Here is a 26782-nt window from a genome sequence, read left to right as displayed (position 1 = left end):
GCTGCGACGTTGACTTCACCGTGTGTATGTTTGTGTGTGTGTGAGTGTGTGTGTTTGTGTGTGTGTGTGCGCGTGAGTGTGTGTGTGTGTGCGTGAGTGTGTGTGTTTGTGTGCGCGTGCGCTCGTGAGAATGCATGTGTTACTGTGACCTTCCCATATGATCAGGAAGGAAACAATATATTTGGAGGACAAGCAATCTGTATTTTATTTATATATTTAAACACCAGCGATATACTGCTTCATTTTCAGCCTTGCTGCAGCATTTGGTATTCACAAAGCTGTGCTCACTCATTTCTAATTGTACAATGGCGCAGTGAGTGTCGGAAAATGTCTAGACGACCCATATCGAACACTTGTCTCATACATCATCATTTCACTTCTGTCCTAAGGTCGCCCTATAACCTTTGCTCTTATGTGTAAAAGGTGTTTCATTGATAGAAAGCGTGACTTGCAGTTTTGCAGTCTGTTACTTATTATATAAACAACTATGATGATGATGGTGGTGGTTAGACGACAATGATGATGATGAAGTCAGTCGTCTCTTGAGTGGTACCCGTCGTTTGGGATGCATTATGTATAGACGCGGCAAGTGACAAAAGCCCGCAACACCTTCCTGTCATTGGCGATGGTGAGCAGATCCTGCACAGGACCACCCAGTCCTGTTCTTCGCCTTCGTAATCCAGTTCTTCTTCTGGTCATCAGCGTGGACCGCCCTCCAAGGTACTTTAAAAGACAGTCTTCGACAAAGTGTCATGCCAGGTCATGTCACGTGACTCACGTGCACTTTTGCGTTGAAGCACTTGCTTATTCTTTCATTCGACGTAGACACAAACAGACCTGCCTTTTCAGACCCTGTACTTTAATGCAGCACAAACACACACCCATGAAGGGAGTAACTGCAAGCAGTGTGTAGCCATTTAGGGTTGTTAAAGTGTATTCGTCTTTTCAGAAAGTTCTGCATGAGTGACATTCGCCCAAATAGTTGGATTGACCTGTTTCAATTTTCTTGTTGGCTCAATTCTATGTGTGCAATATCATGAATAACGTCTGAGCTTACAAAAAACCCACTAAACAACAGCAAAAAAGAAGACGGCTGTCGTAGAAGCATTTTTTAAAAATATATTCAAGCTAAACTGAATGCCCGTCTGCTTCTCGTGAACTAGAACAAAGACACATGGGGAGAGAAATGTGGACGCCATGATTTACAGCAGACGATAGACACCGTTAGTTTCAGTCAAGCGTGATGCTTTCTCGACATCAACATTATCTTTAACTATCAAAACTTTTTCTTCCACAAAATATAGACTTGCAGATACTTGGTATTTCTTTTATTGACCATTCAGATGATTAAAATGAGCTTAGTTCGAATTCTGAAAGTTCAATGATGTTTCCGATCAGACACGTGGTCTACTTGGTACCTAACATGTCCTCACGGAGTTACCTATATAACTCTGTGAAGTCAGAACGACAGGGTACACACAGATCCACCCGTGGAATGTCCCTACTTCCGAAACATGAACTAAAGGTAGACGGCGATCCACCCATGGATGTCCCTGCTCCCATACATCAACAAAAGGTAATTCGTTGTCCTACTTCTGTCAGGCGCGCCGCGTGAAGAAAGCCACGAAAGACAGTGAACCATGTCACTGTTCAAAAAAGATGGCTTCTGACATGAACTTAATATATTCAGGTAACCTCACCTTCGCCAAGTTGTACATTTGTTGATCTCGAGTTTCATTTCAAACATCAAGTGTCCGGACACTACGTCCAGTTTTTTTTTTTTTCTCTCTCTCTCACACATTTTTTCAAACAACCATTCCCTCCTCACTATTACTGGATGTGAGTGCATATCTTACTACATATATCTACATTAAGATAACTAGACAGCTGCGTAGGGTGAAACATCTGTAGGGGGAACAGAAGATTTACACGAGTTTTGTTTTTAAAGTAACGAGTGATGATAGGAAAAAATATCATTCTTATTAATCATACGTACATACATTTACTATTTATTCATCTACAAATATTGCAATAATGAAGTGAAGATCGCTGCTATAATCCGCCTGCACACACATCGGGGAGCGGACAGCGAGTAGTCAGAGCACTGGCGTCTGAACTGAGAGGTGCGTTGACCCCGAGAAAAAAGTGAGATGTCTAACGACCTGACAAAGGTCATGGGTCGACATTTACCTTTTACACACCACAGAAAAGCCTCCCAAGCTTAATATGAATCCCGATGTTCTAATATTCGTTGTCTAGTATAAATTATACGAAGCTGTACCGCATCTGCAGTGTCACTCAGAATTTTACAGACCCTGCCAGTTGTTTGTAACCACTAGAGAACATAGTTTTCTAGTTTTCTAAAATTTTAATTTCTAAATATTATACGTTAAAGATTGTCTGAGGTCAACAATTAACTAGCAATCGCTGAATATCACTGACTTGGCTTCAGGCCTGATGAGGGAGGGGGCAGGGGTCTGGAGTACCCGGCAGCTAATGGGGCCTGCAGTCAAGGAAGGTGTGTGACCCACCTGTGAGCAACTGTGAACAGAGGAGTTTGGGGCTTGTGAGAAAGAGATGTGTCAATAATGTTTGCTTTTTTTCGTTGTTGCCGGAGGACACAATAAAACTTTTTCCTCCACCTCCGCCATCACCAGGCACAGAAATACACAAAACTCCTTATATGATACCAGAGTTGCACTGGTAACATAACCAACGAAATCAAACTAATTATAGACAAAAAAATTCAGCACTGATATATTGCAAACAGTGAGGCTTGTAAATGTTCACACCCAGGTCAAGATTCTTTTGGAGCGTCAGGAGGAAGATAATTTCTATATGGTGATGACCTCCTGACTATTTTTGAGACTTCTTGGGTGGTCAGTCCTTTGCTTTCTTGGTCCTGCTGGAGGACAGACTTTATACGACTTGTAAATATGTTTACTTTCAAACCTGATTTACCTTCTAAAACAGAACACGGATTTTCAACTGATAGTGATTGATTGTGGATGGAAGTCAAAGGATTTTGATTCGTTAAAAAGCTCTTTGTGTGTCAGGGGAGGACTGTAGCAGGTGGAGGGTGATAAATTTCCTTCTGCACAATACTGTCAATCTTCTGTTAGACAATACCCAGATTGCTTTCCTATGTGTTTGTCACCTGCCTTATATATTTCTTGGTCCTGCTGTGACCCTGTGGGGACTTTTAACTATTCACAAACATCCTTGCTTTACTTTAACCATGACACTTAATTTTGAACTTGAACCATATAAGTGTTCATTAATGTTTTTTCTCAAACAAGTCTTGTCGTACTATCTTAAAGATCTATTCTGTTTGATGTGAGTCAGACCTGTCCTAGAATGAGCGTCAAGTGGCTTGTGAAGTGAAGTTACAAACACTAAGAACACATATAATAGTTTTTCAAAATTTGTATTAATGTTATACTGTGTGTGTGATCCTTCCTTGTCCAAAGCTTCTGAAAGACGATAGCCAAGACTAAATTAACCTACCGACCAGAGTGGACATTTAATTTCTATGTGGTTTATCACCTACCTAATTAGTTTTCTGGTCATGCTGGAGCCCAGAGGGCGGAGTTTCAGCGACAATGGGCCCATGATGGCTCTCGGGGCCCTGACTGGCTTCAGCATATCGAACTAATAACTAATTTTGCGCAGCATAAAAGTAAAGAAATGATAACTTTAAACTTAAATTTGATAAGCAAAACATGTGAATTAAAGGTTGAATGTGTTTCACCAACTTAAATTGACATTTTGACAGGGGTGGTAGTGTTCGTGGGAGGTGGGGTGACCACAATTACTTGTCTTTCGCAACGTGACAGCATGGGTCCTGGTTAATTATTATATGTATTTTACCAAATATATCAAGCATCTTTTGAAATGTTCTGAAAGTTTTCACTTTTGCTTCTGGTATTATTGCTGTGCTAATTCTGACGATATGATGATGAGGATGGTTATAGTTACCCCGACTTATACTCATAGTGGCAAGTGAGCTAACACATTTTTTTGTTCTTGTTGGAACAGTTGCAGTGAAACAGCGATACCTGACAACTGAAAAGTTGTCTTCACATCTTGGGTTGACTCTGGGCAGCGCTCAACATGTCGACTTCAGGTAGACAGACAGGTATGGCAATCAATTCCGTGGCTATACTGGAAAGGCGACTACCAAGTGAACGCCACTTGTAACGTTTTCCAGCTTGTCTTGGCCAAAGAGCAGCGACTGGCATTTATGAGTTTATGATGCTCTGAAGGGTTCTTATTTTTATGTGCATGGGGAAAAAGTGTGCGCGCACCACACACACATAGGACTGATAATGAAAAGACATCTGTTTCCAGTTTTAGCATGCAGTGAAAGACAAAGCATTCACACTGTAGCATCAAGAGAACGCATGTGCTCCAAAGAACGTGACCGGACATTTCCTGATGATTGAATACCTTGGGTAAGATACACTACAATTCTCTCAAATTTTGTTTCTCTCTGATGTACTGTCTGTTAAAAGATTGTGTCTTTCAAAAGGTCATGGAAAAAGTGTTCAATGCCTCACAAATGTATTCCTTGTTTTCTTTGGAACACAGGCGCTTTGAGACAAAGAGAACTCAAAGGTAGGAAACCTGTAGGATAAAACAAACAATAGAAATTACGGATGCACTGCAGTAATACTGTTCATTGATGTTACGAAATGGTCTACTAACTGTACTGTGCATAGGTCTAGACAAGCTCACCGTGAAGGTTTCTTATAATTGTTGAAATGGAGCAGAGGAAAAAAATGAAGAAAACAAATCAACACAATTGTGTTTGTGAGCATTATTTTTAAATTTACAGCACTGCACTTAAGATACCTACCTTTATTAGACCTTGCTTTTTGAGCTGTGGTGTTCATTTAGCCACAAAGATATATGACATTCTAAGATCCCCTTATTTCTAACTGCCACTGCCAAAGAGAGATATCTGCCTCCAAGAACAGCAGGTCTTGCAGGCTCTATGTCTTTTTTCTGTTATTAAGTTTCACCATAAGTAATTATTGGTTTCTTTTACATTCTTAGCCTGGAGCAGCAGAACGGGATAGTCTGTCATGAGGCATAAACATACTCTACTGGCTTTCACTACTATATTGCATGTCTTTCTTACTTGTGGATTCCTCTGTACAGGTATATATATAATTATAAACAACATCATGGCATTATGAAACAGTCAGTGCTGCACAGTAAGCTGAGAACACAATAAATTTTACAGTCTTTGCTACTATTCTGATTCTGACGATACACATTCTGTAAGAGATGGCAAAGTCTTTGCAGCAGCAATTGCTTCAGTTAGGTTTTACTGTGATTAATTAAAAAGTGATATGAATGCATGATTGTTAAACCACAAAATGTGATTCAGCAGGAATCTACATGAAAGTACAAGAACAGTGACAGGATGTGATAACAAACAAGTCTCCATCCAGTGGCCTTGTAACATCCAGTATGACATGGTAAAGAGGATGACACTGACTGTTACAAAATCTCAGTCCAAAGTAGAGCACATAGCTTCCATTACTAGTGATGGTAATGTCACGATACCTCAGCGATATACCAAGCATGTCAGAGCAAGAGGCACATCTGGTGTTTTACTAACTGAAGCTGCAGTTTTGGATTCTGGCCAATACCTAACTGAGGTTGAGTACTGGAATGGATCTCTCATCTATGAAGATTTTTTTTTGTGTATATATGGTGGGTATGCTGTTCCCATTTTGATTCTGAATGCACATTCTATAAGACGACAAATCCCTATCCATATTAACAGGTTATGTTTTTACATTTTTTAAAAACTTTATTTCAGTATGCTTTGTTTGCATAAGGCCATTAAAAAAGCAGAATACTGAAGGGTAATCACAGCTTAAACTTCTGCAAGAAACTTTCTGGAGACAGTGTATCTGCGATAAACAGCACATAAAATGAGTGCAGTCACTACTAAAATTTTCCAGACTTTCTGCATACAAAATCTATTACTTCTTTGAAAGCACTGCATAATATTAAACTGTGTATCGAACTTGGCATTCTAGTTTGTCATGGGTTCTAACATGGCTGGTAAGAGTATTCCACAAGAAAACATTCTCACTGGAAATAACCTAGTGCACTGACAGTAAAACCCCCAAAATCCCATGAAAATGTACTGTCTCAGTGTTTAAGTGAGTGAAGAGATCAATTTATCTATTATGTTAATGAAAATGTTAAATTTTTAATGTAACAATATTGTTTTTCTGTATATAGTTCCTCCCCTCATTCTGTATGATGCTCTGAACATCAGTGTTGTAAAAGAAAGCGAGCATTGTCAGAGCATTATATGTGGTCAAGTCATTTTCTCAGGATTCCCAGCAGTGTCATTCATATGGGAGGTAGGTAACTCTCACAACATTGCCCCCTCTGCCTAAGTGAACCCATAGAAGTCTAAAGTGTGCTGAGACAATTTACTGATAAAAATACACATCATATAAACATAAATATTATTTGCATTATAAAATGAAAAGCAACTGATAAGTACCTTAGTGACACTACAGCATTCACAAAAAGGCAGAATTTGTAACCTGATAAATGCCAGTGTGTGTGTGTGTGTGCATTTTTGCAGACTCCAAAAGCAGGACAGACTCAAACCGTATCAGGTAGCCACAGCAAAATACATGGATGTCCACTGGCATCAGGGACATATAAGTGTCGTCTTGAAGGCCCAGCCACTAAATGCTTGGACAATTCATATTCCCTTGAAGCATCAGTTTTCATCAACTCTTCTTTGGTTTCCGAGATGACCAGTCAGTTCATCTTCATTAGCTGTGTGGGGCACTATTGCGTTACCACTCTTTACTATTTGAATATAGTTGAATTAATGCAAAAGCATGTATTTCACGTTTTATATTGTGTCTGTAGTTAATGCATTATAAGACATCAGTAATTAAAATATTATGAGATATCGATGGAGAGAAAAAGACAAATGCCACTTTGTCAGTTTTCATGTATTCTGACCAATGAATTGTGATTCAGCCATGAGTTTCACATTCAGTGAATAGTGTAGTGTTGAACATAACCTTAATTGTAAATCTAGCAAGCACATTCTTAAACATTTTGTTCTGCTTTCAGGCAGCATAGATGGTGAACTAGGAGTAAAAGGGAGACTAGCCCTCCTGATTTTAGTTCCCATGGCAGCAGTCCTTGTACCAGCGATTGTCTTGGGAGTGTGGATATTGAGACACATGCTGTCATCCCCTCAGCGCAGTGAAACACATCACAACTTGTAAGATAACACATCAAGTCTGATGCTAGAAAAAAATTCACCATGCCAATGAAAGGGGATGGGGGAAAACTTGAAATAAAAGTTGGTTTCAGTTATCACTAATATTCAAACATAAGCAAACACATAGGTGGAACTCATAACGTACACTGTCTTCTGCACTATTCCATAAAAAGTACTTAATACCCAGATGTTAGGGTCAATGTTACAAAATGTTGGTGGGTGTCATAACAAGCTTTTCTGCATGTCCTACAAAAAATACTGCTAAATTCCCAGATGTCATATGCAGTTTAAAACTGTACCAAAAATTGTGCTAATACTGAAAAAAAAAATGAATAATAATGTTTTAAAATTATGTATTTCATTACATTAATGGCTGGTGAATAGTTCAGTCCCTGCATTAAGAACTGATTATAGCAAAATACTAATTTACTCTCTTCCCTGCAGATATGGTTGCATTCACAAAAAATCAAGATCTGATTTTGGTAGCTTGATGGAAGATAAGTCAGATGGCCGTGACACACCTAGTCCTTTTCCAGAAGAACCAGATCTAGAAATTGAAGATGAAGACACAGAGGAGTAAGTTGGCAACGACTGCATAAAAATTACTTATAACTCAGATTGTGAAAGACCTGATGATTCTAGATTATAGTAGAAAAACATAATTTTATAAGAGTTTTGTGACTAAAGCATACTCATGTACCCATTTTAGATTGATTCTGAAACCTAACTCTTTAAAAAAAACCCAAATAAAACAGCAAAATGCTGAAGGCTTTATGTTAAAGATATAAGTATTTATATGAAAAGCTACACTGTACTGCACATTTTAAGGGAAAAAATAATGTATTAAACAGTTAACAGATTTACTAATTATGTATATAAACCAGATAGAATCAAAAAGATGATTTTTGGGTATGACATTTGTCACTGACAAAAGCAAACATGGTCTGGTGAGTAACCTGCTAGTTATCCATTCACATGTTGCAGGGGAGACTACCAAATGAGTCCCATGATTGGACGAGGTCAAATCACAGTTTAAGGTTACCCTCTACTTACATCTGATGTACAGGGTTCATTTTTTTCAGTGAAAATATCCTGATAGTGTACATTTTTCATTAAATTGAGAAATCTGTGTTTACAATCACTGCCATAAAAAATGACAACAGTAGTAATGCTTTCTGTGTTGGGACAATTACTATATATTATTATAGCGACAGAGGTTTGCATGATTCCTCTGTCTAGTGAGTGACTGCCAAGTATCATAGTCTAGATTATTGTGCACAAACATTTCAGAAATAATTATCACTAATATGTTTATATTAGTTTTAAAGTGATTTGAGAAAAAAATCGATTTCAAAATTATTTTTCCTCAAAAATACTATATGGTACTTATTTCTTTTTGTTATTAATTATTAATAATTGTTTTTTATTTGCTGTTTGGATTGGGAATGTATATTCCTTGAACTTTATGGCTCGCCAATGCTTTGAACATGTCAAGTAATGTACATAAAACATGGAATAAAGTTTTCGTTCTTGAGAATGTGGAAGATTGTTCTTGTTTAGTTTCGGATGAGGCAAATATCTGCTTATACACTAAATGTCCGTGTTAATAAAAAGATTTAAATATAATTACTATATTGGTGAATGCTTTGGGCTGATTTTGGATCCACCTAAGGCGATTTCGCCCGCCACTGTAATGTAATATATAAATGGTATAATATTCTCGATATGGATATAGTTCCTATTTCTTTAAAAGAACCAACATCTTCAATGATCTTTATGAGTAATTAGAGCACACTTATTTATGCACGTGTGGGAGTCATAATGGTGATAATTCTTAGCAAAAATAATGAGTTGTAAACTTGTAGTTTTTATTGATCCGTTGTCTTTATATCCTGGCACAGAGATTACATAAGCCAGATCCAGTCGACATTTCTCAAATTCCATAGTCTAGACTGGAAGCGATATATGCAATATCAATTTTAATCCATTAAATGTGCTTTTTAGAGAAATATCTGGGGCGTTAAAAAAGGGAAAACAAATCTGAATCCTTTATTCCTCACTGCTTCTTGGGATACAGTCATGCAGGATGCAAGCCGAAGATGCAGACGACAGAAGCTTTCTGAGGATTTAAGTCATAGTAAAGCTGAATCTAACGAATTTAAGCTAGGATTAGATATAAATATCTGGAGATAGGTTAAAGAAGATAAAAAATCGTTTTTTTTAAATAAACATATAGCAATAAAGTGGATGAAATTCAAATAACTCTATGTCATTATTAAGAGTTGCCGCCCTTACAATGAAACGAAATGGCTCAGAATTTCAAGGCATTAGGTATCATAAAACGTCAATTTGTCCCCAACAATTCTGCATTACAGAAAACCTTTGGTGTCAGCCCATTTTATACGTATGTAGCGTATTTATGCATCTATAAATTTTTTTCGAAAGTTTTGTTTTAAACGAAATTAGAATAAAAATATTACGATATAACAAAATTTACATTTATCATTCCCGTCGACATCGTCAGCCCAATGCACTAAACTTGTGTGTGAGCGTGTTAAAGTTTAACTCGAACCTTTGATCACTGAAATGTCACAGTGCATTCTACATCAGTGACATGTTTATTTCCTTCTATTTTAGTTAATTGCTGTTTTCATAGTCCAAACCGTGAGTTTCATCTTTTGTTACATAAATGGATGAGCGACAATTCTGTTAAAAAAAAAAAAAGACCGTCAGTGATCTGTAACTCTTGCTAACTAGAAATTATCATCCCAAAGCCTTGCAAACTCAGCAGTGGCCTTGACAGCCCTTGAGTTTTTGTAACTCTGGAACCATTTTGATGCAAGCGTGTTTACACATAAAGATGTAAATAGCACGTAACAGAAAGCTTTTATTCAAGGGGAGCATTTTCGGTGGACTTAAGAGTCACACTGAAAAATATCGAGGGATTTGAATCCTTTTTATTTCAAGGTCCAGACTTGATACCTTTGAGGATTCTGTTCCATTGTGCTCTTTATTTAACTAGTCATTGAAATAAGAAGATTGGAAGAACAGAGGTAACTTCATTATTGGATGAGAGTGGATGGTTGTCCCACATGAGAAACTATCTGGTTTCCTGGCTTTCGTTCCTTAAAAGGCAATCAATATTACTGGAAAGTGTACAGATATGCTACTAAATTGCAAGTAAAATAAAGGGATATTATTCTGATAGAAGTACTTATGACTCCACTCTCAGAAGGGCAGAAATATCAAGGGAGACAATATCAATTAAGATGTTTAAGATATTTCATGGATGTGATGACATTGATATGCATGTATTTTACTTCTCACAAACTAACAGAACTTAATTTTTTTTATCAGATGTTGTACTATTAAGCACAAGTGTTATTTTTCACAAATAACTGCTAAATGGAACTCGCTTCCAGCTAATGTTAAATATGCACCAAATTCAAATATCTTCAAGAACTCTCTAGTTAATGTTACAAAATTTATAGATCAGTTTTACATTTTTGATTGATAATAAAATATGTATTTGAAACTTGGATCCAGACAATATTAAAATGACTTTAATAGAAAAAAATTAAATGCCTGGACAGTGATTGCCTACTACAACTAAAATATTTTTATGTATCCCACAAGTTCTTGTGTACCAATTTTTAAAGTGAGTGTTGTTATATTCTTAGACTCCAGTGACTTTATTTGTAGTCATTGTGAAACATGTACTTATGCTATTTTTGATGGTAGAAATTTACTGGACCAAGTGACATAAGTATTATTTTGCAATTATAAATGTAGAGGGTGTAATGACATTGCCAGGCTCTTGGACACACACACACACTGTCTCATTATGCTTGTTTTTGATTAAGAACTTCTGTAAATAATGTACATCAGCATGCAGAAGAAAAGACAAGTTAATAAGTCTTTCAAGCATATGGCATTGGGCTGACATCATCATCATCATCATCATCATCATCATCATTATTATTATTGGTTTATAATATTTTACAGTGCTGCCAGTAATGGTCATAAGAGAAGAATTGACTTGATGACAGTTTTTGATCTTCATTTTGTTTAAAGATTGTGACATTTTCAACAAAAAGCATCAATGGACTTGCAAGGTAAGACCAAGAAGTGCAGTTTATTAATCTAGGAAAAACAATTATAAATTTTATTTAACCATCTGAAGAGTATGTTTTTCTCCATACAATGACATTGAAGTATCGGACAGAAAGCACGGTAATCACAATGTTGCTAGTCCTTTTCTTCCCCTTTGACCAGACAAAATCTATGTGCTAGTGAGATACAGTTAGATACAGACTAGTTGATCTTTTTTCTCTTTGATAGTGAAAAGAGAAACTATCCACTAAGTTGTATTTTGTAAAACTGACATTATGACGTGTACTACATGTTAGTGCCTACCCATAGTTATTTTAGTTAATCTAAACATTTTTGAGCTGACACATCTTTTCCCTTGTCTTTGCTTTCTTTGAAACATGTTTCTCTAATTTTTTTTAATTTTTCAGACGTATTAATGCATTATTCTTTTTTGCAGGTGAAGAGGCTGAAGTGGCAGACAACCTGTTTGATATTCACATTTGTGGAGCTTGTAAGTCTCAGTTCCATAATGTAGAGAACTTCTTGGAGCACAAGCGTCAGTGTCCAGTTCTTGTCAGACTTCTAGCAGGTGTACGACGAAAGAGACAACATGCAGCTCAATCGTCTCTCCACACTTCATCCCTGCCTTATCAGCAAGCTGAAAGTGAGTGTCAGCAGCAATCACCCAGAGCAGCATACTCTGTAGTTTGTGAAAGTGAAAACCCTCAGCTGCATATTGAAGGATGTGGAAATCAAGTTGAAGCAGCAACTAGTGCAAGCGAACAGCATGCAGAAGATCTTCCTCACATTCAGCAACATGCAGCTGACCTTGACTCTCAAATAGAAACAGCAGATGAACATTCTCATCAGCCTATGTGCTTAGATGAGTCTGGTTTCCAAGATGTTTCTTGCCATGAACATATGCCTGTTCGAGATGTGGGAGACAATGCAGAAACTGAAGAGCATGCAGGAAACTTTCTGTATTCTGATGAAAGCACCATTTTGCGCACACAGCCACAGGCTCTGACAACAATGACTCCAGACCTCACAGGCTTGCAGTCTTTTTCAGAGATGTCACCAGTCTCTGGCCAGACGAGTGGATCGGCCTTTGTGATGTCTGGAACAGTGCAGTCTGGGCAACAGCTGCTTGCAGGCAGGCCTTACTTGTTTTCATCAGCCCAAGCAGTCTCTGAGCATTCGCTACAGAGAGGAAACTTGGGACGACGTCACACTAGACAAATGCAGCAGCTGCGGTTGCATCATGGGGGAGTTCATATTTTGAATCAGACGCTGACGGATGAAGAGAATGAGGTTCAGTCCCAGCAGCTCCTGTTGCCTCTTTCCAAAAAGAAATCAGAGCACTCAGTCCAAGGGCAAACAAGTCATATAGAAAGAAACTCTCCTGTCACTTACCAGTTTCAGATTTCTGGTCAGCAGGTGTTTGAACACTTGCACAATCTGAAACAGATTCAGCAGACTGTAGACAGACCAAGCTCTGGTGACTTGCAGCAAGTGGACAGAGGGCTTGTTTCAACTAACCAACATCTTGACGTTCTTCAGCGGGAGGCTGACAGTGATCTTGGTTTATCTGTGTCTGAAGGTCAAGATTTTATGGGTTCTGAACAAATGAATATAAGTGATCAGGATGGATCTGCTACTGTCACCTTAGACTCTGAGCTGGGTAGAAACTTAATGAGGCAGATACAGAGCTTTGCAAACACTAACAATGCACTAGAAAGTGCAGGAACATTCATTGAAGAGAGAACACTTCATCACAGTGTTGCTGAAATTCAAAGGGGTTTGGGAAGAAAGCAGAGGCATACAGCTGACGATATTAATGAGGATTGTCTCCTGGTGAAAAGTGATCAAAATGATATGACAAAATCAAACCATTTACTGAATAAGTGGAAATATAAATATTTAAATCTTATGCCTGAAGTTTCTGTGCATCTCAAGTCTGTTGCTGGTTCTGCAGAAGAGGGAACAGAAGCATCACCAAGTCTTCAAGAAATTGCTGCTCAGGTTTCAGAATTTGCTGCCAGTTTGCCAGATTCCCTTGCTGCAGGGCAGTTGATAACTTCACAGGCCCATGACACCAAGACTGAAGTGTCTGACATGGGTCCGGATGTAGATATGCTTAGTGATATACAAGACCAACATGCGTCGGTTTTGGGGTTGCAGACTTCTCAGGTAGATTCGCATAATGCAAGAGTCAAATCCCCTCGGAGAATTTTGCAACCTTTGGCAAAAAATGCATTAGCACGCTTGCAGCAGCAGATAATGGATACACCAGAGCCTTCACAGCTGCTGTCAAACCAGCTTTCTGAATCATGTGAAATCTTGATGGATGCCAGACACCAAAGAACTTTCAGGAAGTCTGCCTGCATTGGATCCAGTGAAAGTCATGCCACAGGTAGAAAATTATTGTTTTTTGATGGGAAAGGGTCAGCATCAAAGAAAAATCCTTCATCAGTTGAATATATTCCATAGTCTATAATTCAAAAACTGTTTGGTCTAGTTTTAATTTTGATTTTAGAAAAAATATATAATTTTTAAATAATAGTATGCTATCAATTGTTTATCACAAATCAAGGCTGAAAGAGTGAGACAATAAACATGTCCTGTCAAGAAAATTATGTCTGCTCCCTTCAGGTACTAATTCTGTATATCTGTCCGCAGGAGGAGGCTGTCCTCCACTGTTAGTGCCATGTTTTCTGAGTGTGCATGATGAGTTGTAGTGTGAGTCAGGTTGGTGTTGATCTGTCATGGGTATGAGTGTGCAGTGGTCTAGTTTTCGTTGATCTCTGTGCATGCAATTAATTTTAAAGCTGTGCAAGCTTCTTAATTGCCCTTCAGGACAGTATAGATATGTAGTTGTATAGGCATTTTTTTAAAAATTCTCTAAAACTGTTGGATGAATAACCAGTGCTTCTGGTTAAATTTGTGTGGGGTGTAATTAGAAATTGTTCCAGTGAAAAGAAAGGCATTTGTGTATTTGACTGGATATAAATTTTGTTTTTACAGCTAAATCAGCTTCCAAATCTTCAGTCACCTGCAGCAATACCTCCACAGTTAAACGCAAGGAATACACATGCAGTTTCCCAGATTGCAATTATGTGACTACCTATGTGAAGGATCTTCAGAGACATGTTCGCACCCATACTGGAGAGCGTCCCTACACATGCCCTCATTGTAACAAAGACTTCAACAGGTCTGATAAACTGCGTGTTCATATACGTTGGCATACAGGTGACAAGCCATTCAAGTGTCCACAGTGTATGTACATATTAGATTCTTTCAAATTATTATACTTAGGTTTCATCTTTGACAAAGTGAGCAAACATTGCATTTTACATATCTGTTTAAGTTTTCCATTTGATGAAAGTTTGCAGTGTTTTTACAATAAACAGACTGCTGTTTTGGAAAAAAAGAATACAGTTGCTTAGAACATTGTGTTAGAAAAGTCTGAGAATCTGTTTAAAAAGAGTTAGGGTTATATTTTTGAAAAATAAAAAGTTTGCTTCAATCTGAAGGTGGTTGCAGTGAAATCTTTTTTTATTGTTTGTTTAATATTTTTTTGTCAAAAGTAGAATGATGTGTATGGTTGTTTGAAAAAAATAAATAGCTTTTCACACTTATCTTCAAAGAAGATGACAATGAGTATCTTTCAAATGTTTCAGAAAGATATTCTTAAAAGGATTTAAACTTAATAATATTCTTCATAATTGTATCTTTAACAGGTGATTATGCTGCAGTTGATAGCGGCAGTTTGAAAAAGCATGTGCGCACTCATACGGATGAAAGACCATTTAAGTAAGTAAGGTATATTAGTCACCATTATTTTTACTTCTTATTGTCATTGCTGGTATTGCCATCACAATCAACATTCTTCTCATCTCCTCCTCTCTTAAAAATCACCAAAGTCACCACCATCAGAGAAAGCACCACTGAGTCATGGTAAATAAAAGTGTAACTGCAACCATGTAAAGCATACATTTCAGTGTTGTAGAATAATGTAAGATAACACTTAAGATTAATTTTTTTAAGCCCTATGAAATATAATCTTGTATTAACTATGTTGATTGTAATATTTATTTTGTTTTGTATGATTCATTGAAAGAAAATAATTCTTTCCAGGTGCCAGATTTGCCCATATGCTAGTCGCAATTCTAGTCAGTTAATTGTCCATTTACGCACACACACTGGTGATTCACCTTTTGAGTGTGACATCTGTGGCTCCAAGTTTAAAATCAACTCTGATCTTAAAAGGCATATGAGGATTCATACTGGTGAGAAGCCATACCAGTGTGAACTTTGTGACTACAAATGCTCTATCAAAGGTATTGTCTTTTCTTTATTATTTATTTTTTGATACTGAATATATTTTCATTTGTTTTTCACATTTACATAGTATTTACATAGTAAATGATTGTAGGATTCTTGTATGTCCTGATTTTTAAGTGTGTTCTGTTTTTATAAAATCATTGTGGTACTGAATGAGTTCAAAAGGATATAATGGAAAGTGTTTTAGTTTTAGTTAAGGTTTTAGTCTTACGACATTTTTGTTTCCTCCTTGTTGTCAAGCAGTAAATAATGAATTCTCTGTCATGTTTGTGCAAACCTTCTATTCTTAAAACTAAGACTGATCACATAACATTTCGTTAGTCTGTCAAAGTAAACTTTGGGTAATGAAGTGATTTCCGTGAACTCTTCGTGTGAGAAGAATACGATTTCCTAGCTCTCAAGCTTTTTCAAGAGACACCAAATTAAAAAGAGTATGCCACCTAACTAATTAGACTAGTAATTAGTAGTCAGGCTCATTGTGTGTGATCCATCCATGCTCTGTTCTGTTATTATCAAAACATTTGTGTAAAAGTAATCTGAATCTAATAGGAAACTTGAAGAGTCATCATAAGATCAACCACAGCCCAGAAAATCAACTACAGTGTGATCAGTGCAGTTTCTCTTCCTCATCACAAAAACTTTTACGTCAGCACCAAAAGCAGCACACACCAGGTAGGAGAGAAAAAAAAAAAACTTGGCAAACTTCATGCTCACTATCTTGACTTTTCTCTGAGTTATCAAAGCTGCAATGCAGTAACAATATCAATTAGTTTCTTTTGATTTTGGTGAAAATGATTAGCCCTGTTGATTGTTGTCTCCTTATCAGCACACATCAATTAATTGTACTTCATTAATGACCTTTTGCAGAAGTCATGTGTTTCTAAAAATAAAATTCTTATGACCGACTGCTTTACTGCAGAGTTTTGCAGAAATCGCATTCAAAAATCTAAACAGTGCATTTTAAGAGAGTGTCTTTGTCTACCACAGTACATGTATATTGATTGCTCCTACCCAGAGAGTTAGTTCCTATAAATCTTCAGTCAAGCCCAACAGTTGCAGAAGAAGCATGACTAAGCAAAAGCAAAAACAACAAAGAAAAGCATTATGATTTTTTAATAGCTTTATTTCAACATTTAGCATTTATCAGTTATATAATCCAGTAGATAAAAATTGAGTTACTATAATAAATTTTTGTTTCAGGTCAAATTTGCCCTGTTTGCAAATATGTATGTTCAACCAGCTCTTCCTTAAAAAACCACCTCCGAACGCATAGCGATGAGCGGCCTTTCCAATGTGACTTTTGCCCTTACTCTGCCAAGCAGCGTGGCAATGTTAAATCTCACACCAAAAAGCGCCATGCAGAGAAACTCAGATCACTCAGGCGTTATCGTGCCAAAGGTGGTGGTAGTAGTCATGGTAACAGCAGTAATCGACGATCAGCATCATCTGCTGCTGTCAAAGACTCTGAAGGTGAAGCTGATGAAGCAAGGATTCAGCAGATCCGGCCAAGCTGTCCTAGAACTTTCCATTGCTTAGAATGTAAGAGTTCTTTTGTTAGGGCTGACTCTCTGAGAAGCCACATGCGACTACAGCACAGGCGATCACTACAAACAGCAGGAAAGCTTTATGGATCTTCGAAAACATCCAGAGCAAGTTCATGGTCATTCCAACCTGTCTTCGATGCTACAAGATAAAAAATTTGATACCCCAAAGCCCAAAGATGCAGAAGTGGTTTTTGCCCCTGCATCTTCAAAGTTAACCAGTGGGAGGTCAGAGTCTCCTGGTCTTGGACCCTCATCCTCAAGTTGTGCAAGTTCATCGCTGCACAAGAGATCAAGGAACCAGCATGGCAGAGCTTCAAGTAAGAAGACATTGGATCAGATTGCTGATGCTGCATCAAAGCTTTATCAAGAGCAGTATGACTGTAAAATGGACACATCAAAAAGCAGGTTGTCCCTAGTGTCTCAGAGGTCTAAGCAAGAAACCCCACAAAACATGCAATTTGTTCAGGTGTTAGAATCTTCTGGTCTTGATACAGCAACTTCGCTGCTTGCCAGTAATTGTGGAGATGACTCCATGAGGTCCGATTCTGGAATAATTTATGTTGAAAAGGACGGAGGTGTAGATTCTGAAAGTCAGCAGATCAATTGTCAGGTGTTTGTCGAGAATGTCGTTTTATCAGAGAACCAGCAGCTGTTGAATCCCACTAGTCAGGTGCAGAAAATTGTGTCACACATCTTGCCATCCAGTTCTCATCTTCTGTACTCCAGCAGCTCAACAAGTACATCATCATCTCCTTCTACACTAGTTACTTATGTCAGCAGCCCTCCCCTAAACACAAGTCCAGGTTCTCAAGTGACTTACTTAACCAGTTCTCCTCTTCAGTCACTACCTATTCAACAACAGGCACCAGCAGTGAGTGGTCCAGTGGTCACCTATGTTATACCTGTTGCAACAGACAAATCTTCACAGCATGCACAGCACCCAGCAGTACCTGGAGCCTCTTTTGTCTCATATATAGCAAGTCCATCTGAGATGCCTCGGTCACAGCAGCTTCAGATACAACAGCAACAGCAACAATTTCAGATTCCCACAAGCTTTTCTGGACAAGATATTGCCCTAGTACAGCCACAAAACAGCAGTAAGAATGACACAAAATTCACCACACCAGTGACATTTGCACTCACGTCACTGTCACTATCACAACGAACGCAGGTGCCAGGATGTATTGTTTCTGTTGCTGGAAACTCAACAGCAAACGTCACCTCCTCTTCCTCAATGCTTCAGCCTGCGTCCTCACTTTCATCTTCTGCACCATCAAGGCAGCACTCTGGTGTTCGGACACGTCAAAAGTATGTTAAACCTGCTTCAGAGCTGCCGTCCTCTGTTTCCTTACCAGTCATCATCTCCCAAGGAACTGCATCCAACATGATGGCAGTACCCAGCTCAGCACAGTCCTCCAGCAGTCAGCTCCCAATTGGTAGGTGGCAGCAAGTAGTGTAAATTTGTACTTTGAAGTGACTGCAGCAATGCACATGTATAGGCATGAATGCACGCTTATTATTATGTTTTTAAACCAAGTTAGCATTACATTGATGTTTTAATCATTGTCATAATTGTCATCGTTATGAACGATACTAATTTCGGACCTGGCTTATAACTCTAATGACTAAAAAGTATTAATAATGTACAGTATGTTTTCCTTAACAGGAGGGCTGACAGCCTTTCATTTAACAAGTCCAGCAACAAGCTCTCAGTCTGTGCAGTACCAGCTCCAATCATCACAGCCATCTTCTCACCTACAGCCACAACAACTGCAGCAGCAGCAGCAACAGATGGTGTTGCACCCTCAGCCACAACTTCTGTTGCAGGACCAGCAACAACAATTGCAGATGCAGCGAACAGACATTCCAGTGAATGTACAGGTCATTCAAAAAAAAAAACCCAAACCCATAAATTGCTCTTGTTATGTAGATTTCAGCAGTTTTATGTAGTCTAGTTTGTTCTTTCTGCAGATCTTTTTACTCCAGTGTTTGACATGCTGTGATTGAAAGTTCTGAAAGTGTGGTTAATATCATTTGGCACATTTTACTGTTACAGGTCATTCAGCATGGAGTAGTTCAACAACATCAACAACATCTGCCACAGCATACCATTCCCATTAACATAATCACTCCAGTCAATATTCAGCAACCTCAGCCACCTCCTCCACCCTCACCCCAACAGCAGCCACAGCCCACACAGATACAGATTATCTTGCCAGCTTCAGCTTTTCCTCCACCAGTTGCCGTAAATCCTGGAATAGGGACCAGTTCGCAGCCACAGATTATCTTACAGGTACAAGAACAAGCAACATCTCACCAGCAGCCATCAGCACCACCTCCTCCACCCCCTCCCCAACAAGCACCAGCAACAATGCAGGAAGCAAATTTAGCAGTGATGTCCAATGGACGGGTCTTGTCACTTCCCCCCAGCATCATGCAAAGCATCCTAGCTCAGCTGCAGAATGGAGGTATGCTTGAGTTGGATTTTGAAATAAAGGTAGGTAGCAATAAATCTTGGAAACAAGCAGATGATTTGTAAGAGTGCATACGATTGTGCCAGCAAATGCAAGATCTTTCATTGTATTGATAACTGAGTTTGCTGTGCAACTGCCATAATAGTTCAGCAATTAAGAAAAGAAAAGGATGTAATTGAAAACTGGTAATAGCAATAATTTAATACTCTAGGGAAGGGGTTTTATGCTGTGCCAGCAACTAATGCTACATCATGGCAAAGCAGCCAACCTTATAAATAGGGGCCACATGCAAAGAAAGAACAGCATGCTTGAGATGGGATTTAAACCCAGAACAGCCAGCCATCATATTGGTGACAGGAACTAACCATTGTGCCATTATGCTGCCCTTAATACTCACTAGGTATCTGTGCAATGGGGGCTAGTATAGTAACAGGAAACAGTGAACTTGCTTTTTGTCCAGCTTTCTGGTTACTGTTTACTGGAGAGATAAGAGCTTGATGTAATAAAACTATTGTTCACCAGAAAGTTTTTTTTTAAAAGTCTCATTTAGTGGCTAGAGACTGGATGGGAAAGTAATACTTAAAAAGTTCATTTAATCCCAGGTTTTTTCATTAGTCATTTGCTTTTGCATAATACATGGACTAAGTGTGTCACAGTAAGTTGGAGAGAAAATGCTTTAGTAAGTCAGAAGCAAGTTTTCTTCAATTACAAAACATTTCATAAACAGTCTCCTGTGTAAAATACCTGCAAGACTGACATATTTATTCCTGGTGCAACAGCAGGTGTGAGCCTGTCTGCCAAAGGTGATGGGGAGACCCAGGGTCTTGGCAGTGTTCCAGTTCACATTCAAGAGGTGGTCATCCAAGTGGATCCTCAGCAGCTAAGTTCTGGTCTCATGCCCAAGCATGAACCTAATGGTATGTGTTACTTTCAAACAGTTTGTTCAGTTTGAGAGACATGTTTGTAGTTTTACTAGAACATTACCTATGAGCATTCCTGTCTCTTAACATGTTGGTGATAGATTTTTGCACTTTTCGCTTTCTTTGTAGCATATTAATTAATTCATAATATTTAATAAACACCATCTTCATTATTTCAACTTAACATGATTCATGTTAGAGCATTGTCTAAAATATCAAATTTTTTTTTCTATCAGGAAGTGTTTTTTTGATCATTTCTTGTTGTAAATCTACATAAAACGGCTAACTTGAATTGATTGTTAAAAGTGCAAGAAAAATCCAGATGAGACATTATTTTTTTTAAGAAAAATATTCTTCTGACACTAACCCTGTGACCGTGAATTTATTCAATTCAAATAGAAAACAGCTGTCCAAATTAGAAAGAATTCTGTATAAAGGGGAAGCACTACGTAATTAGAGTTAGTGTTTTTTTAAATGGGAAGAGTTGTTTCCCTTTGATCAGTTAAGCTGATTCCCGTTTTCCCGACGCTGAAAAGGTGGGGGTGGGGGGGACCGGTTCATTGTTTGTAACTAGCAGAAGTTAAAGTATGTTGCTTTGACATATGTTTTAGAATTAAGACTGCTAAAAATATCGCTCTTACGTTATTCATTGCCTTAAAAATATCTTATGTTTCTAGAGATGTACATATTTGCAAGAGTAAGTATGGATAAGATTAATGAACTTGATACCAGGAACAACAAATTAGGGAAAATGAAAAAAATGAAAATAGGAGGGAAATGAGAGCAGTAGCAATAAAATGCAATGAACACAGTTCGCTCTGCAGGGAAAGCAAGTAGTAAAGGAGGTTAGAGCTCTTGCTTCCTAATCCAAAGGCTGGCTGGTTCGAACCTCTCCCAGGTGTCCGAGGGTTGGGGAAGATAAATCAGAGAAAGGAAGAGTAGGTGGACACCACCATACCCCCTCCCATATACCAATAAAGCTGGTCGAAAACACTGTGCTCTCTTAGCACCTCACTCCCCAAACGACCTAAAACTAAAGCAAAACAAAAAAGAAAAATACTCCGATCAGGTGACCTTTTCCTTGAAGAAATAGGAAATTTTAAAATACCGTCTTCCCCGTTGTTTCCACGAAGCCTACTTTTGTCTCCCTTCCTCAAACATGTGGTTATGAACACCAGACGGTGGAAACATGCCCCAAGTTTGTTTTTTTTTCTTTTTTTAAAGGAAAGAAAAGGAAGGGCGAGCACTGTGCTGCATTTTGTGACGACTATTTTATTCGGAGACTATAAGCAGCCACGTGCGGCGAGTGCTTATTGAGTGCGTGGGCGTGTGGGAAGAGTGGCTACTGTTGTTTTACTCGCTCACCTTCCTACCGAGCGATTGTTGCGCCGTTGATACCTCACCATCGCCAAGGCACTTTCCCCCATATCATACTCCCCCCTCCCCACACACACTCGCCTTCACCAACCTGTTCTGTGTCCGTCACTCGCACCCATTTCCTGTGCACCACGTGGTAACTCGGCGGGACCAAAGTTGACAAACTTTTGTGTATTACGAACACCGGAGATTCTTATTCATGCAGCAGGCATGCTGGAATAGGTGCCAGACTGGAAGTTTTGACTGCGAATTCTGAGTGGGGCTGAGCATACATGCCATGTGTAAACAGGCCTATTGTGCAAGCAGGTGGGACGAGGAGAGGGTGCGCCATTTTGCTAAGTAGCCCAGGCCTGCTTTGGATACAGATTATGGAAGAAATGACATGGGGACGGGCGGGGAGTTAGAGGAAACCTTTGAACATTAATCGTCATAAATCGTAAATTTGTGACTGTACTTTACGTGTTATGTGTTTCTGGTTACCCTTGGCCGAAGTAGCATTGTACATTTTAATACATTTTATGTATTTATTACTACTAGTTTTAATTTTTAGTTTGAAGTTTTGTTTATGTAGTATCGTCTACTCAGCTTCCCTAGAATCGTTACTTTTGGGCGTGCCACATAAGCTGTATTTGAAAATTAGGACTGTTAGGATTGACAGTCCCACTTTCCATGACAAAGTTGTTTACATTTTGAGGCTATTGATTTTCACAGCATCTGTCGTGGGACTAAATTCCCTTCTCCTTACCTTACGAAGTTCCGCAATGTGACGGACGATGTCAAAGGTCAAAGGACGTGCTTATGTGACATATTCTGGACTCTCCATTCACGCCCTTGACCGCGGTTCATGTCTGGGAGCACTATTCACGCTCATCGACAGTGATTTCGGAGTGAGCGGCGTATCAGGTTTAGTCTCTAAATTAGAACTTCATCCGATTACGCCGGGTGACGCAAAAAAAAAAAAAAAAAGGAAGAAAAGTTACAACATACGAAGGCCTAGTAGACGACTGAAACTTGGGTGAAATGTAATGGCGTAGCCAGAGTGGAAAACTAAAGTCAAATAACAACAGTAATATGGAGCATCACGGGAAAATTTTACCACACACAGGGCCCGCCACTCTTGACCAACGGAAGTTAAGTGTAGTTGTTTTTGGATGGGAAATATTGCGTTGAAAACTGTTAAGCAAAAGATTTTTCTGATTTTTTTTCTCCACCCTTTTCTTCCATAACGACGTGTTCTGCGTAAGGCATGCTGGGATAGACTAGCGCATGGCTGCCAGAAGCTCGTCCACTGAACAGTACTAGCGATGCTTTCAGTTCGCACTAAGACTTACGAAGTGAAGGGATTGTTATAAGACTACAGGTATTAAGGCTTTGAAGTTCTACCGTCTGAGAGGTGTGTTTAGGTAAACTACCGACTTTGTAAATTCCTGCTTCATCTAATCTCCCGTTACCCTGTCAAATATCCTCCCCTGCTCTCCCCTCCCCTCCCCTCCCCACCACCTCACCCCTCATCCGGTTTCGCGGCAGAAAGAAAGAGGAAAGCTAGGATGTTCATAGAAGTAAAGAAATTACTGAAATTACTCTACTGTGTAGAGGGTGACTGGAGGTGTTGGCTAGTAAGTAGAGAGAATGGACTCATGGAGACGAAAGATACAGTCTATAGCCGGACATACATCGTCCAGTCTAGACCATGGAGACGAAAAGATACAAACTATAGCCGGACATAGTTCGTTCAGTCTAGACTGTGGCAAAATTTTGATTGGACGTCCGTGCACAGTTTGCCAAACATTGTCAAACACTGTCGAGAGCATGTGGCCGGGTAAAGATCCCTTTTAACCAGATAAATGTGGACAAACGCTTTTTTTTTTCAGAGTTTTTAAAAAAATAAAGATAACCGTCGTGTAGAAAGAACGGTCTTAAGAAGAGTTTACTCAGAGAGAATCAATGACTGTGACAAAAACTAATGACTTTCATAACATTTGCATATTACGCATGGTAAAGATAACCAAGCAGATTAAGTACATGCTTTTTCAGACATTGAAGCTGTGAGAAAAAAAAATGTGGCTGTGTTCGAATTCTTTTTTAATCGGGTACCAAATGATGCATTCCGGTCAGTTTGCAAATTGTTAAAAGGTATTTTTTTAGCATCATCATAATATAAAAAATTCATGAAGCAAAACTGCTTAATAAATTAAAAAAAAAATATTGGCCTTTAATTTTTACAGGAGAGGACTTGTAGTGTTTTGTTTTTACACGAGGCGAGGAGGGTTTATGTATCAGGCCAAAAATTTTTTTAATTTTTTAAAACTATTTTGCATAAAACTAAGATAGCGTGTGATTGGTGCTTTCAAAATGCACATACCATGCTAAAACATTTTACATTTATTGATAAAGAAACCCAACCCTTACCCTTTGAGAAATACTTAACTTTTCATAAATATTTTTTGTGCATGTTTCTTTTGACATTAGGATCCTTTATGGAGTACTCGCCCCTCATCCGTCCCATAGAATCAGAGCCTGGAAGCAGGGCTAGAAAGTAAACCTTAAAAACAAAGTAAACATTTGATGGACCTATCTGACATGAGTTTTGACTATGGACGTAATCATCAAGCATGTCACGATATGAACAGTGGAACAGGCACGTGCATGGTGTGGAGGACTGTCGAGGGGAAATTGTGCGTCTCGCTGTTGCAGCTTTTCCACCGCTTGCTGTGCGTTCACCGAGTGTCACTGATAGCCATAACACCTGATGCTTATCGTGCGAGGGCGCGGATGTTGTCGACCCAGTATTTCCTCACAGCTTGTTAAGGAGCTGAAGAATGAGGCCGACCCAGCCACTTGTAGCACTTTGTCACTTACTGAGCAATATGTCGGAGGAGGCAGCGGAGCTAGTGCAGGGGTGGGGTGGGTTGGCGGGTGGTGAGACCGAAGAAAGAGGAGAAAAAGAAAACGACGATGGGGGAGGCCTGGAGGGCAAATAATATGACAACAAGAATATAATTAGCTCCAGATGGTGAGTGGCTATCACCCTCAGCTGTGCAAATGTAGTCCCACTCAACGCTGGCCCACCGGCAGCCTTTGATAAAAGGATTTTTACTCCTTTCGGCCTTTTTTTTATTTGGCGTGGAATCTGGATTTGATTCAGCATGAGTGAGTGATTGTTACAGGATATTTAGTGTTGATGGGCGGTGGCGTATGGGTCGCGTCTGGAACAGTTGCAGGAGATTTCCGGCTTAAGGTTTCTGAAGATGCTGACATTTTCTTTGGGCCGGGGCCTGGCCCTGTAGCAGGGGTTTTGCCACATCACGAGCCACGCCACCATCCTCCCAGCGCCTCTCTCGTGTGCGCTTGATGGAACCTGCCGGCATGCACGAGTGGTCCCTGTAAGCGGTGCTTGCCAGGTATTACAGTTTGTTCTGCTTCTTGCCAACAATGTTGAAGCCGCAAACCCTTCCTCTAAAATCTTTTTGGGTGGGCAGTTTCCTCTGAATTTCATGAACATTTGTAGCTCTTTCCCATACATAAACTTTGCGTAGGTAAGCCCTTCCTGATAAATTTGGGAAACCCCTTTATGTTGAAAGATAGAGACGTAAATAAAGGTAAGCAAAATTTGTACCTTTTATTAATTTAGTTCTTTAGCAAAGCTTGCTCATATCTAGCCCGGACAGCATGTAGAATGTTATCCCCTTTTCCCATACGTCAAGGCTTTCGTAGGGTCGCAAGTCACCCTCCCTCCATCTCCCCTGCACGCGCGAAAGAGAGGGAATAAAGGAGACAGAAAAAAATTAATATTGACAGTTTACTGTACATCTAGGGTCACCTGGCGAGAACAGCATCAAAATAGTGCACCAAAAAACGGCACACAATCAAAATGCGCCAAAACTAAATATTTTACTTGAAAAATGTTTTTAAATTTTATTCTGCTGTTCGACTGTTATGGTTTCGTATCCTACTCTTTATAAGAAGAAAGATATTGCTGATCTCATTGAATATAATCGGTTTGCATTTTGTAACAAGGGTAGTGCTGGTTGATGTGTGTAGTAATTAAAAATAAGGCTGTCGAGGGAGTGTGCGTTTGGATGGGGGGAGGGGGAGAGACAGAGAAAGCGGTGTGTGTGCGATTTTTCGAAAATTTTTTTTTTCCTTCTTACATTCGTGTTCTGTATATGTGGTTAAACAACCTTTTGCACCTATCTTATGTAGGTGGTGGTATATATACATGCACACGCATAGACATGAGCATAAAATAACGCATTTAGTTTCATGCGACTTAAATGACCGCATGATAATCCTTGACCCTCGTCTACGTCTCTTCGTAAATCCTCCGTGGGCGTGTGTCGGAGTCAGCAGCCGGCAGGACCGTGGCATGATGCTCACGCGCCTTGCTCCATGGACACCCTGGCTGAGTCTGAATATTCAATGCTGGCATCTCTCTCCCTAAGAAGTGAAGTGATGGAGCGGGGAAGGCGACTGGGGTTATGGTGGTGGTGTGCGTGCGGGAGGGGGCCGGGGAGGATGAGAGACGAGCTTGAGGGGTAAAGGGGAGATGGCGATGCCAGGAGAAGTGCGGAGTAGCGCAAAGGAAATTGTCTCCCTTTACCAAACGTCATCAGATTTGGTCAGAAAATCCTCGCGGTCGGCCATCTCTGGAGAGATTTCTTTTGACGGCCTTTACCGCGCGCGGAGCCACGGAAAAAGTTTGACTCTGTCATGCAATTCATAGAATCAAAGGTCCAGCGCCGTCTGCGTGGA

The 26782-nt window shown here is 39.3% G+C and overlaps 3 protein-coding genes across 7 annotated transcripts; all 3 read left to right on the top strand.

The window, feature by feature from the left end:
- Positions 1-1606: 1606 nt before the first annotated feature.
- LOC112576687 lies at positions 1607-8808 on the top strand. Of its 3 annotated transcripts, none has more exons than XM_025259323.1 (8): positions 1607-1690; positions 4039-4454; positions 5399-5724; positions 6265-6389; positions 6620-6821; positions 7126-7279; positions 7724-7855; positions 8264-8808. In XM_025259323.1, the coding sequence occupies exons 2-8, from the start codon at positions 4438-4440 to the stop codon at positions 8313-8315; spliced, it is 1008 nt and encodes a 335-aa protein (XP_025115108.1). In that variant the 5' UTR covers positions 1607-1690; positions 4039-4437; the 3' UTR covers positions 8316-8808. The 3 variants fall into 3 exon arrangements, with proteins under 3 accessions (XP_025115108.1, XP_025115110.1, XP_025115109.1); XM_025259325.1 differs by lacking the exons at positions 1607-1690; positions 4039-4454 and adding exons at positions 4467-4617; positions 5059-5163 and having other exon boundaries at positions 6593-6821; XM_025259324.1 differs by lacking the exons at positions 1607-1690; positions 4039-4454 and adding exons at positions 4467-4617; positions 5059-5163 and having other exon boundaries at positions 5396-5724; positions 6593-6821.
- Positions 8809-9569: 761 nt separating this feature from the next.
- Positions 9570-17554, top strand: LOC112576551. 3 transcript variants are annotated; one of them, XM_025259097.1, is made up of 8 exons: positions 9570-9683; positions 11285-11394; positions 11829-13784; positions 14396-14647; positions 15112-15184; positions 15509-15711; positions 16265-16387; positions 16916-17554. In XM_025259097.1, the coding sequence occupies exons 2-8, from the start codon at positions 11382-11384 to the stop codon at positions 17407-17409; spliced, it is 3114 nt and encodes a 1037-aa protein (XP_025114882.1). In that variant the 5' UTR covers positions 9570-9683; positions 11285-11381; the 3' UTR covers positions 17410-17554. The 3 variants fall into 3 exon arrangements, with proteins under 3 accessions (XP_025114882.1, XP_025114883.1, XP_025114884.1); XM_025259098.1 differs by having other exon boundaries at positions 9575-9610; XM_025259099.1 differs by having other exon boundaries at positions 9596-9683; positions 11354-11394.
- Positions 17555-17644: 90 nt separating this feature from the next.
- LOC112577423 (transcription factor SPT20 homolog) lies at positions 17645-24570 on the top strand. The gene is made up of 5 exons (XM_025260489.1): positions 17645-18695; positions 18926-19140; positions 19316-19727; positions 20513-20650; positions 24500-24570. Exons 1-5 carry the CDS (start codon positions 17645-17647, stop codon positions 24568-24570), a joined length of 1887 nt encoding a protein of 628 aa, XP_025116274.1.
- The last annotated feature ends 2212 nt before the right edge of the window (positions 24571-26782 follow it).

Source organism: Pomacea canaliculata, linkage group LG12, assembly GCF_003073045.1.
Source record: "Pomacea canaliculata isolate SZHN2017 linkage group LG12, ASM307304v1, whole genome shotgun sequence".
Classification (NCBI taxonomy): Eukaryota; Metazoa; Mollusca; class Gastropoda; order Architaenioglossa; family Ampullariidae; genus Pomacea; species Pomacea canaliculata.
Note: the sequence above shows the minus strand (reverse complement) of the source record. Positions and strands in the feature narration are given on the sequence as shown.